Source organism: Miscanthus floridulus, chromosome 3 (genome assembly GCF_019320115.1).
Source record: "Miscanthus floridulus cultivar M001 chromosome 3, ASM1932011v1, whole genome shotgun sequence".
Classification (NCBI taxonomy): Eukaryota; Viridiplantae; Streptophyta; class Magnoliopsida; order Poales; family Poaceae; genus Miscanthus; species Miscanthus floridulus.
Window position 1 is genome coordinate 52,943,299 of NC_089582.1, and position 9,999 is coordinate 52,953,297.

The 9,999-nt window shown below is 46.9% G+C and overlaps 1 protein-coding gene across 10 annotated transcripts; it reads left to right on the forward strand.

Moving 5' to 3' along the window:
- Positions 1-2,060: 2,060 nt before the first annotated feature.
- LOC136541657 (pentatricopeptide repeat-containing protein CRR2, chloroplastic-like) lies at positions 2,061-9,622 on the forward strand. 10 transcript variants are annotated; one of them, XM_066533652.1, is made up of 7 exons: positions 2,061-3,926; positions 4,437-5,109; positions 7,104-7,736; positions 7,818-7,883; positions 8,247-8,364; positions 8,523-8,931; positions 9,037-9,622. In XM_066533652.1, the coding sequence occupies exon 1, from the start codon at positions 2,146-2,148 to the stop codon at positions 3,658-3,660; it is 1,515 nt and encodes a 504-aa protein (XP_066389749.1). In that variant the 5' UTR covers positions 2,061-2,145; the 3' UTR covers positions 3,661-3,926; positions 4,437-5,109; positions 7,104-7,736; positions 7,818-7,883; positions 8,247-8,364; positions 8,523-8,931; positions 9,037-9,622. The 10 variants fall into 10 exon arrangements, with proteins under 10 accessions (XP_066389749.1, XP_066389753.1, XP_066389756.1 ...); XM_066533656.1 differs by having other exon boundaries at positions 7,104-7,338; XM_066533659.1 differs by having other exon boundaries at positions 2,061-3,157; positions 3,248-3,926; positions 7,104-7,883.
- Positions 9,623-9,999: the final 377 nt, after the last annotated feature.

The window sequence follows — 9,999 nt, forward strand, 5'->3', positions numbered from 1 at the left end:
CGATAGAGACTGCCAACACACGCTGGGCTCTCATGAACATTTGTCAAGAGTATGAAGCAGAAATCAACAACACTCATGCAAAGTTCTTTCCAGTGATGGATCAGACTTCTCTTGTTTGGCATAAGAAGATTAAGGCAATGGAAAAGGCGAAGCCACAAGCGCTAGAGTACCCTCTCATGACTACAGCCAAGTACCTACATGCACTCGACACTCTCTACGAGAACTAGGAAATAGAGTTGAAGATAAAGAACACCAAGCTCAAGGAGGCAGAAGCTAAAGTACAGGCACTAAAGACGGAGCTACTCATGCTAAACTCGTAGTTGTCGACCATGAGGGAAGAAAAGGAACAATGCAAGCAAGAGCTACAGCAGGCCCTTGAGCGCCCAAAGGCAAGGAAAAGAAGAAGGAGAGCCTACTGAAGATTCAACCATCCACAACAGCAAGAAGACCGCTGGGGATGCAAACACCATTAGACCCTCTTGAGTTCTCAGTACTGGATGTTAAGGGACATGCAACTGGACCTCGTGATGGGAACTTCGTGAGATACAGTTCTTGTAGTGCTAGCGCAACAATCGCTTCACCATTTAGTTGTCTAACCAATTGTCTTAAGTGTTGTTGTAGAAAATTTTTATAGGCTATTCACCCCCTCTAGCCATTTATGACCTTTCAGCGAGTCGTCTGGATGGACGGACATCCTAGAGGAAGCATTATCATATTTGGTGACCTTTTATTTTCAACGAGGTCTTTCACTAAACTGTAGGGCATTTTTTTCTTATTACTGAAAATAAAAAATAGAGAATCTTTTTACAAAAATGCTCTAAGCCCCACCCGCCATCCACATGGGAACAAAACTTGATGAGGCCTCGTTCGTTTGGCCTAGATTGAGGCTAGGAACTATTCCAAATAATCAATGTTAATACAAATAAGCCTATCATTTTGCTGGAACGTTTTTTTAAGAGAGCTAGAATGGTTCTAGAGTAAACGATGGAGCCCTGAATCCTATACCATGGCCGAGAAGACAACTCTTTTTTTTTTTTGAACTTTCAGAACTTTTATTACTTAACTGACCTAGTTAAATCGTTGGTCACCAATTCCTCAATGACATGAGGAACCCCCTCCCAAGTGTTATAGCTTCCACTTGGGAGATTACAGCCATACGCAGCAAGAGCATGCGCAGCAGTACTACAATCACGCTTACAAACGGAAACAGTACATGACATGAAATCGGGTCCAATGAGATGCTTGATCTCTGTGATCACTCCACCAGAGGAGGCTAGTCTGTAGTCATCCGTCAGGATTGCTTCTTTCACCAGGACAGCATCCACTTCTAAGTTAATGTGTGAAATCCCCATCCTTGCTACTTCCTGAATGCCAGGCAGCCCAATAACTCTGCTTGAGCCCCGTTCGTTTTCCCGGGAATCACCCCCCAGAAAGAATTCCCGGCCGGAATCGTTAGTCAATTTGTATAAGTTTTTGTTAGCTGGAATGATTCCAGGTGTCATTTTGCTGAAAACGAACGAGCCCTGAAGGAAATCTTCTCACCCTGCTCCAGAACTCACAACCCGCCCCTGATCATCACGGAGTATGAAACCCCATCCTCCGTCATGCTTATCGCTGTTAATTCAGCTTGAGCTCACCAGTCGTCGGCTTTTGCCATCTCCGCTTCCCTTTGGGCCTGAGGCCTTGTTTAGTTCGCGAAATTTGGATTTTGGGACTACTGTAGCACCTTCGTTTTTATTTGGCAAATAGTGTCCAAACATTGACTAATTAGGCTTAAAATGTTCGTCTCGCAATTTCCCACCAAACTGTGCAATTAGTTTTTCTTTTCGTCTACATTTAATGCTCCATGCACGGGCCGCAAACATTCGATGTGACAGGTACTGTAGCAACTTTTTGGATTTTGGGGTGGAACTAAACCAGGCCTGAGTTTCCGAACTTCCCCATCGTCAGGCCCGCTGGAGTGTACCTCACACGCGCTGAGCGCTGGGGAGGAACTTACCACTGAAAAAGCGGCCTGCTCCATTTCCATTCCACCGACGCAGCCCGACTCTTCGCCCAACCCAACCAGATTCGGGGAAAAAAAAGAATCCAACCGCCTCGTACCGCCAGGGCGCCAGGCCTCGGCCGCCTGCCGTGGCTTACACCATGCACCCGCTTCCGGCGCCCGTGGCTTCCCGACTGGCGGCCGTGCTCGCGGACCCGGTCGGCATCCCGCTGCCTGTCTTCAACTCCCTCCTCTCCGCGCTCGCCGCCTCCGTGGACCCGTCCCACGCGCACCTCCCGCTCCACCTCTTCCGCCGTCGCCTACTCCCGCTTCGCCGCCCCGACGCCTTCACCCTCTCCGCCCTCACCTCGTCCCTCCCCTCCGCCGCCGCCGCCCTCCACGCCCTCGCCCTCCGCCTCGGCCTCCTCCACGCGGACCCCATCCTCGCCAACTCTCTGCTCCGTCTCTACCTACGCCCACCCGTCCCCTGCCCGGGCCTCGCGCGCCGCCTGTTCGACGAAATGCCCGCGCGCACCGCGTCCTCCTACAACACCCTCATCTCGCACTCGCCCGACGACGTGTGGGGCCTGGTGCGGCGGATGGTCGCTGACGGGTGCGCGCCAGACCGGTTCACTGTCTCAGCCGTGCTGCCCGCGTGCACGTCTGCGCACTGGGGCAGGGAGCTGCATTGCTACGCGGTCAGGGCTGGGATGTGCGGGGAGGATGATTTCCATGTCAGCAGCGGCCTTGTGTCCATGTACTGCAGGGTTGGCCACCCGGACTCTGCCCGAACGGTTTTCAACAGGATGGAACGGAGGAATGTTGTTTCCTGGACTGCCATGGTCGGAGGGTACATGGAGAATGGTATGTTTGAGGATGCAGTGGATTGTTTCCGGGCGATGTGGCTGATTGATGCCATTCCACCAAACAGGATCGCGTTGATCACTGTGCTCTCGGCCATTGAGGCCCTCTCGGGCTTGGCAGAGGGGAAGCAGGTGCATGCTTTTGCGGTGAGAATGATGATGCGCGCTGAGGTGTCACTGAACAATGCTTTGATTGATACATACGCAAAGTGTGGGGCCTTGCATTATGCAAGGCGGATCTTTGATGGTACCAGTTGGTGCAAAGATGTGATCTCATGGGGTGCAATGATTTTGGGTTATGGCATTCATGGTATGGGTGTCGAAGCAATTGCTTTGTTCGATCAGATGCTTACCTCTGGGGTAAAACCTGACAGCATAATCGGACTTGGTGTTCTTTCAGCTTGTTGCCGCTCGGGTTTGGTGCTGAAGGGCCTTAATACATACAGCTCCATGGTAAATGATCATGGGGTTCATCCAACCGAGGAGATGTGTGCCTGCATGGTTGATTTACTTGGCCGATCTGGGCATGTTTACCGTGCCCTGGATTTTGTGAAGTCAATGAGTGTGGAGCCAGGCCCTAGTGTCTGGGGAGCACTTCTGGATGCCTCTGTTAAGTACGGCAACGAAGAAATCCAAGATTTGGCTTCCAGGTCTCTTCTTAGATTGGAACAAGGGAAACCATCAAATCTTGTTGCAGTATCTAACCTAAATGCTTCTTCAGAAAGGTGGAATGTTGTTGAACAAGTAAGGGATACAATCAACCAGGGATCATTGAAGAAAAGAACTGGTTGCAGTTGGGTAAATCCAATATAGGTTAACAATGCTTCTTCGAGTGACTTACAGATAGGCTTTCGACACTTCTGATCTCAAAGTGTACACTTCCGATGCCTATGCCCTGGGAGCAATCACATCAGATTGCACAAATTACTGGAAGGTGTATTGAAGCTACAACAACAAAGCTGCAATACTTGTTTGTTGATAGATGAGTAGATTATGACACATCTACTGTTGGAGTCTTTAAACAACAAAACTGCCTTATACGATGATGTCAAGGTTGTCTGCAATCTCCTCTTTTCCAGGTAAATTTTGCTTCTATTTTATTTGAGGTATAGAAAATTTTTAATTGCTTCAGAATTTGGTGTTTTTCTCCATCCATGAGGCTAAATTGTACATGTATAGTAGAATAAGGAAGCTTAAGCTTACAGAGGGTTTCCCCAAGCTGACAAGTTTATCTTCTACCTGCAGGCTGTTTTACAATAGGATTAAATTTTAAGCCATTTGTAACAATGTTATAATTATGTTCTTCTACCTGCAGTCTTTATCAATTTTCGGTGTTAGCATCCTCACAGATTACCATTACCAACTCAAGCATCATTTAGTTTCTTTGTTTGTTGCAATACATTGAATGTGTGTCCTATTCTCCTTTTTCTTTGACACTCGTACTCAAAACAAGAGCAACAGGAAAAAAAGGGTTTGGCTGCTTATTTTGTAAATATGCTGAAGTAACAGTCGCACAATATGATTGGCTTATTAAATTTGGATGTGGGGTTGACCATAAGGTTACTGATTGATGTTAACATATTTGTTAGGTCTTACGATGAGCTAGAGTAGTAGAAAATGATGAAGATCTGTGCCTAGTTGAACGATTTGTGTGAACAATCAAGCTGCAACTTGAGGATGCATGAAGCCAACTTGATATTCAGCGGTTTTATCTTATATAAAGGCTCATGATAACTTTGCATCAAGGTCCATCTCCTGTTCCTGGGTCCTGACTAGTTGGCGTCCATATCTCAGTTTTATATGTTGAGTTTGAAATTACTTGCTGCATTGTTTCACAAGAGTACAGGATATGGCTGAAATTTGTTGCTTAACTGAACGAACAACTGTTGGATGATGCTTTGTAAGAGGTCCACAACTGTTGGATGATGCTTGTAAGAGGTCTTGGTCATGGATTCACAAAAGGTCTATCATATCATAAATGCTTGTATGGCCTTGTCAGTTGCAACCTACTACTGGAACTGTTGACTTTGCCTGGATAACAATTAGAGGCTGGTGCATGAACCTGGTTCAAAATTTGCTTGGCTGTGAATTTGCATATCTAGGTTAGACCATTTACATGAAGCGGGACAATTGCAGTCAGACCAGATTGAATGAAACCATAAAAGAACTGCAAGAAGGCAAAAAATCTGATGCTTATCATGTTCCTTTACTTCCTGCATCTGCATAAGTGGCACTATAAGAATGTGAAACATTGCCTCAAAGGTGCATGTTCTTTGTTTCTTTGTTTGTGCAAACTACAAAAATATAATTTTTTTCTTTTGTGGTCAGTCCTAATTTATACACTCAGGCTATGTGGTTGAGGGTTCTTAATTCTAATGCCTTGGGGATGCTGTTTTCCGATTTTTTTTGTTTTGTTTTGGGGGCTTGGTATTAGTGGTTGGTCGTAGCTGAACTAGTTTAGTTGTTGTAATAGGTCATGACTTTTGTAGGTATAAGAGCTTCAGCAAAGTGCAGTCTTGATTCTTGAAGTGATGGAGCGAGAAATGCAGTGCTCTGTCCATGATTAGAAGTGATGTTTGTATTCACTAACTTTTGATTTGTTCAATGCAATAACTTGGCTACCTCATGTGGTGAAGTCTTTGTGAGGAGTATATGGTTGTTATACGGTGTCAAAGTTTTTGTCCTTTGATTGAAACTTGGACCTATGCCTATGTTTATTCAGCAATCTTGATGGCATAGCTGTAGAAACATTAAGTATCACATCTTAGGGTTAATCGCTATTACTGCTGCAACTGTTTGTTTCCTGCATTTAAAGCTTGTGTTCTATGATCTACTCCAACTTGGTTGGGATAATATAATTGTATAACTTACTTCTAAGTAGGTATCTTCTAAGTAGGATTCAAATATAATTGTTGATGTACATGATTCAAATATGAGATACATCTTTGTCAGTCAGTTATAATTCTATGATTATTGTTCTGGTCTAGGAAATGCTATTTGTCATGCATCGATCCCAGGTTTGGCTAAATGGCTAGTTAGATAGCCACCAGTGCTTGTGAAGGATAGGGAATTTCTGGGAACTGATATGGTTCATATAATTTGTCACTACAAAAATTTTCTCGACTTGTTTGGCCCCCAACTGCTTGAGTATTTGGGGGTGCAGTTATTATATATAAAGTGCATGGTTCACAAATACATGTACTGAAGTTACTTCTACATGGTTCAATTTTTCTTCTGTTGTGCTGTTTGTTGATGAGTTTGTGCTCAGATGCATGTTCCGCAACCGTTTGCAGATGCTATTTGCAGTGTACACATGGAAAAGACATACAGTCAGAAGGCCATTTGAGCGATGTAACTAGAACATGATACGACATGCCTTCCTGTTAGTTTTATATATATTTTGCTGGATATGTAGCATGTGTTTGTCCAAGTCTTTGTTCAAAGGTCTCAAAGAAGTCCTTAAGCAGAGCTGTATCGAAATATTACAACCTGTCCATTTATTTGTATCTCAGTTGCCATCACGCATCTAGCATTATGTAAGATGTGATGGGCAAATGATAATCAGCCATTCAGCATAGTTTGTTATGCACTATGCACCCATATGACCCATACTGTATCCAGAATAGAGGTTGTTAATAGCCTAACGCTTGCTTTGGTGTCCAAAAAAAACACTTGCTTTGATTTAATTTTTTTTAAAGATCTGATACATGTGTTTGATTTGACCCTTTACTTTATTTTTAGTTTAAGCATACTAGCCTCTAGGATCATAATTTGTAAAGGGCACTTTTAGAGTTCTGTATAGAGCATTCTCTTGGTAAAAACTGTTTCATTTTGGCATTTTGCAACTGTGTTTAGCGTGCGTCATTTTCAGATGATATCAAAATAGTAATCATTTGAAGGACATGCTTCTGTTGTGTTAGCTTTCCCTGTTCTGTTTGCTCCAGGAAGGAAAACAGTGCAACACAATAGTTTTTATTGACACTAGAGCAGCTAGCCTTCACATTCAATGCGGAGATCAAACTATACATTTCTGATAGCTGGAGGCTAGTTTTGGGTGTGCATCTTTTATAACACTTAGGAAAACAAACTATGTATCCTGCATTGCTATGGCATCATGGAGTGACATTTTTATCTTTCCGTTTATGCCTAGGAATACAATTATCATTGCTTGTTTCCCATTGGTTAGTTCTTTTGGCCATGATGTTGTTTGATTCCCATAACAATGTTCTCACGGACATGTTTGGCTATGATTTCAGGGAAATTCAATGAACAGACAGATCACGGAAGCAGAAACAAGAAGTCAGATCACCATGTTATCTTTGGAGCGAATCTATCATCGTATTCCAGTTGGTATCTCATGTACCTCCTAGTGTCTGCCGTGAAGAGTTACTCTTTGCTCTGGTTCTGGCCATGAACAGCCTCGCCATCTGGTTCCATCAGCCCTTTCCTTATTGGATGACCAGGCTTGTTCGCTTTCATAGGTGACAGCAGGTTTGGTCTTGTGACCCTTTCCCGAATATCATGACTCACACGGATTGAGATCTTGTGATGGTTGCGAGGACTGCGCGCCCAGCTCTCATGTTGTTGGTTCGGTCCTCGCGATCACATGCGTGCAGAGGAGTGTCATCTCAGATTTAAGCAAGCTCCTGACTGGAACGTCTTGAGGCGCTGTAGCCTTTCGTCGGGGATCATTGTTGGTGCTGCGTCATAATTGTTCCCCGGTCTTAGCATGCTCTGTGTAGGGGCTGCTAGATCTCTTTTGTAGGCTGTTCCCTTGATTTAAAAGATGGCGGCATGTTAATTGCATGATGATTAGCCATTTAATATATGATTGGAAAGGTCCAACCACACCGAGCATAACTGTCCGGGACGCACAGTGTCATCCGCTGGTGCCTTGTGCATTCCCACTTCAGTTTTGGCTCGAATTGCTCTTTTAATGTCTGACTGCTGAATCTGCTCGTCTTGAACAGGTAATTCTTGAGAAGGGAGCAGTGGCAGGATGGGTTTCCAGTGTTGCATGTGCATCACAGTATCAGGTACGCGGTTTGCTGTTTGTGGTGGCCCCTTTTTCTTTTCTGATATCTACGGCCTGTTCGGTTGGCTGGTTCGTATCGTTGCTGGTCCGTAAAGAAGTACTGTTGGCTGGTTTGTGTGAGAGAAAAATATTTTTCCAATTAGAAATTTACGATCGTTTACGACAAGCCACAGCCAAACGAACATGCTGCTAATCTACAACCTGTTGGTAGTAGTTGTCGATGAAAAATCTCATATTTACATAGGAGTAGTACAGTACAGTCTATCTGCTGGTTACATTACATATAGGTCCATGCTGCCATGTGGTGGTAGCCTGGTCTCGCCCGTTGCTCTCGGCGAAGTAATGGTGATGCGGGACGTGACAGGGCACCGATAACCAGACAATCATGGAGACTCGTTGTAACTCTGCGCCATTAAGCGGCTTCCCCTTCGCCCATGAAGATCTCACGTGGATGGGATCCACTGTCACTGTTGGATCCGAAGGTACGCGCCCTCAGAGTCAATCAAGCATCCGGACGTCCGGATGGACGCACGGCCCGTGCCCGTGCCGCCTCGCCGGCCGGTCTGGTCTGGTCGTCCGGCGGCCGATCCACGACCACCGATGGAGTGTACATATGCTTTCTCTTCTCTTGCGTGCACAGGCTGGCTGGCGGCGCGCGCTTGCGAGCGCCATGTCGGACGGAGGGCGGGGTCATGTAGCACGCGCAGTGCGAGCTGGCGCGGGCGGGCGTCGGCGCCGTCGCTCTCCCGCCCTGGTGCTGAGCGCGAAGCGGGGCGCTGGGGCCACGGTGATCCGTATTTATGATTCCCCGCGCGACTGGACGGATCGGGTTTCCGGGCGGTCGCTGTCGCGGCCAGCAAGATGGGGGTCGCTGGGCTTGACGGACGGACGGACGGACGGACGGGGGCGAGTCCGGACATCCATTCCCTGTTCCCTCCGCTGCCACGGGACGGATGGCAGGCAGCGGGGGAGCTCCGCCCGCCCGTCCGTCATCACTGCGCGTCCTTGCTAGCTGCTGTCCGTACGCGTTTGGCAGCACGCACACGCCCGTATGGGTTCTTGTTACATGTTTGTACTGTATGTACTACGCGCCAAGGCGATCGATCGATCGTCCCTACTCAGGTTCAAGTCTCTCACCATCGAATGTCATGCAGGGGCTGGTTATGAGTTTCGAATTTTCCACCGGTTTCTCCACGCATCCTATCTATCTGGCCCCAAGATGGTAACATTTCGAGGTAGATTGGCATCGGCCAGGTGTCCAAGATGGTGTAGCCTCGTGGCGACAGTGCCCCTACGCAGATTGGTGAGCCGACACCGCCTAGCTTTCCATGTGAGCGACGCCGGGCCGGGAGTTTAAGGCCGCACAGTGGTGCGTGCATCAACCTTAACCCACCTTTGCATCAGTGAAAAGGAATGTCTTGGAAAATCTGGGCGCCGCTGCTGTTGAGGCACCTGCAAATGTTCGCCATGCAATAGTTACTTGACAGTCCGCCCTTGACCCCTGCTGGAGGTGAGGGGAGAGTGAGACTGATGATGATGTATTATGATGCTCTCTTCATCTGGACCACATGGGGTGCCGCAGTCAAAGTCGGATGCAGCTAAGTGAGCTGAGCCAGGTGGACGTGGACGCATGCATGGATCTCTCCTCGCCTTTGCAGCGCACAGTGGCGGATCCAGCCCCCCCTAATTTCTTGATTTCAATGCTAATGACTGTAGCAAAAACTTGATTTCAACGTTAAATCTTCGTGCAAATCAACACCTCTGTTGTTTTAGCCCCCCTTATCCCGCATCCCACATCCGCCACTGGCAGCGCACATCGCACAACGGCATATTAGGGGGGGGGGGGGGGGGTCCAGTATCCATACACGCGCACTGTGTGCACATCACTAGAAAATTTAGTTTAGGATGTACAAAGCACTGTAGATATACGCTATCACGTGACAAGTCGGATCATTGGAGACGAGGTATCATGAACCTGATACAGTACGACGTCGGAGTAAGCCCAGCATCATTATAATTATAATGGAGGGCGTATGTATCAAGTCCTATCCGTGTACGGACACGTACACGTGACGCTCGTATGTTCCGAGCATCCGAGCACAGTACATGCGGTGCTG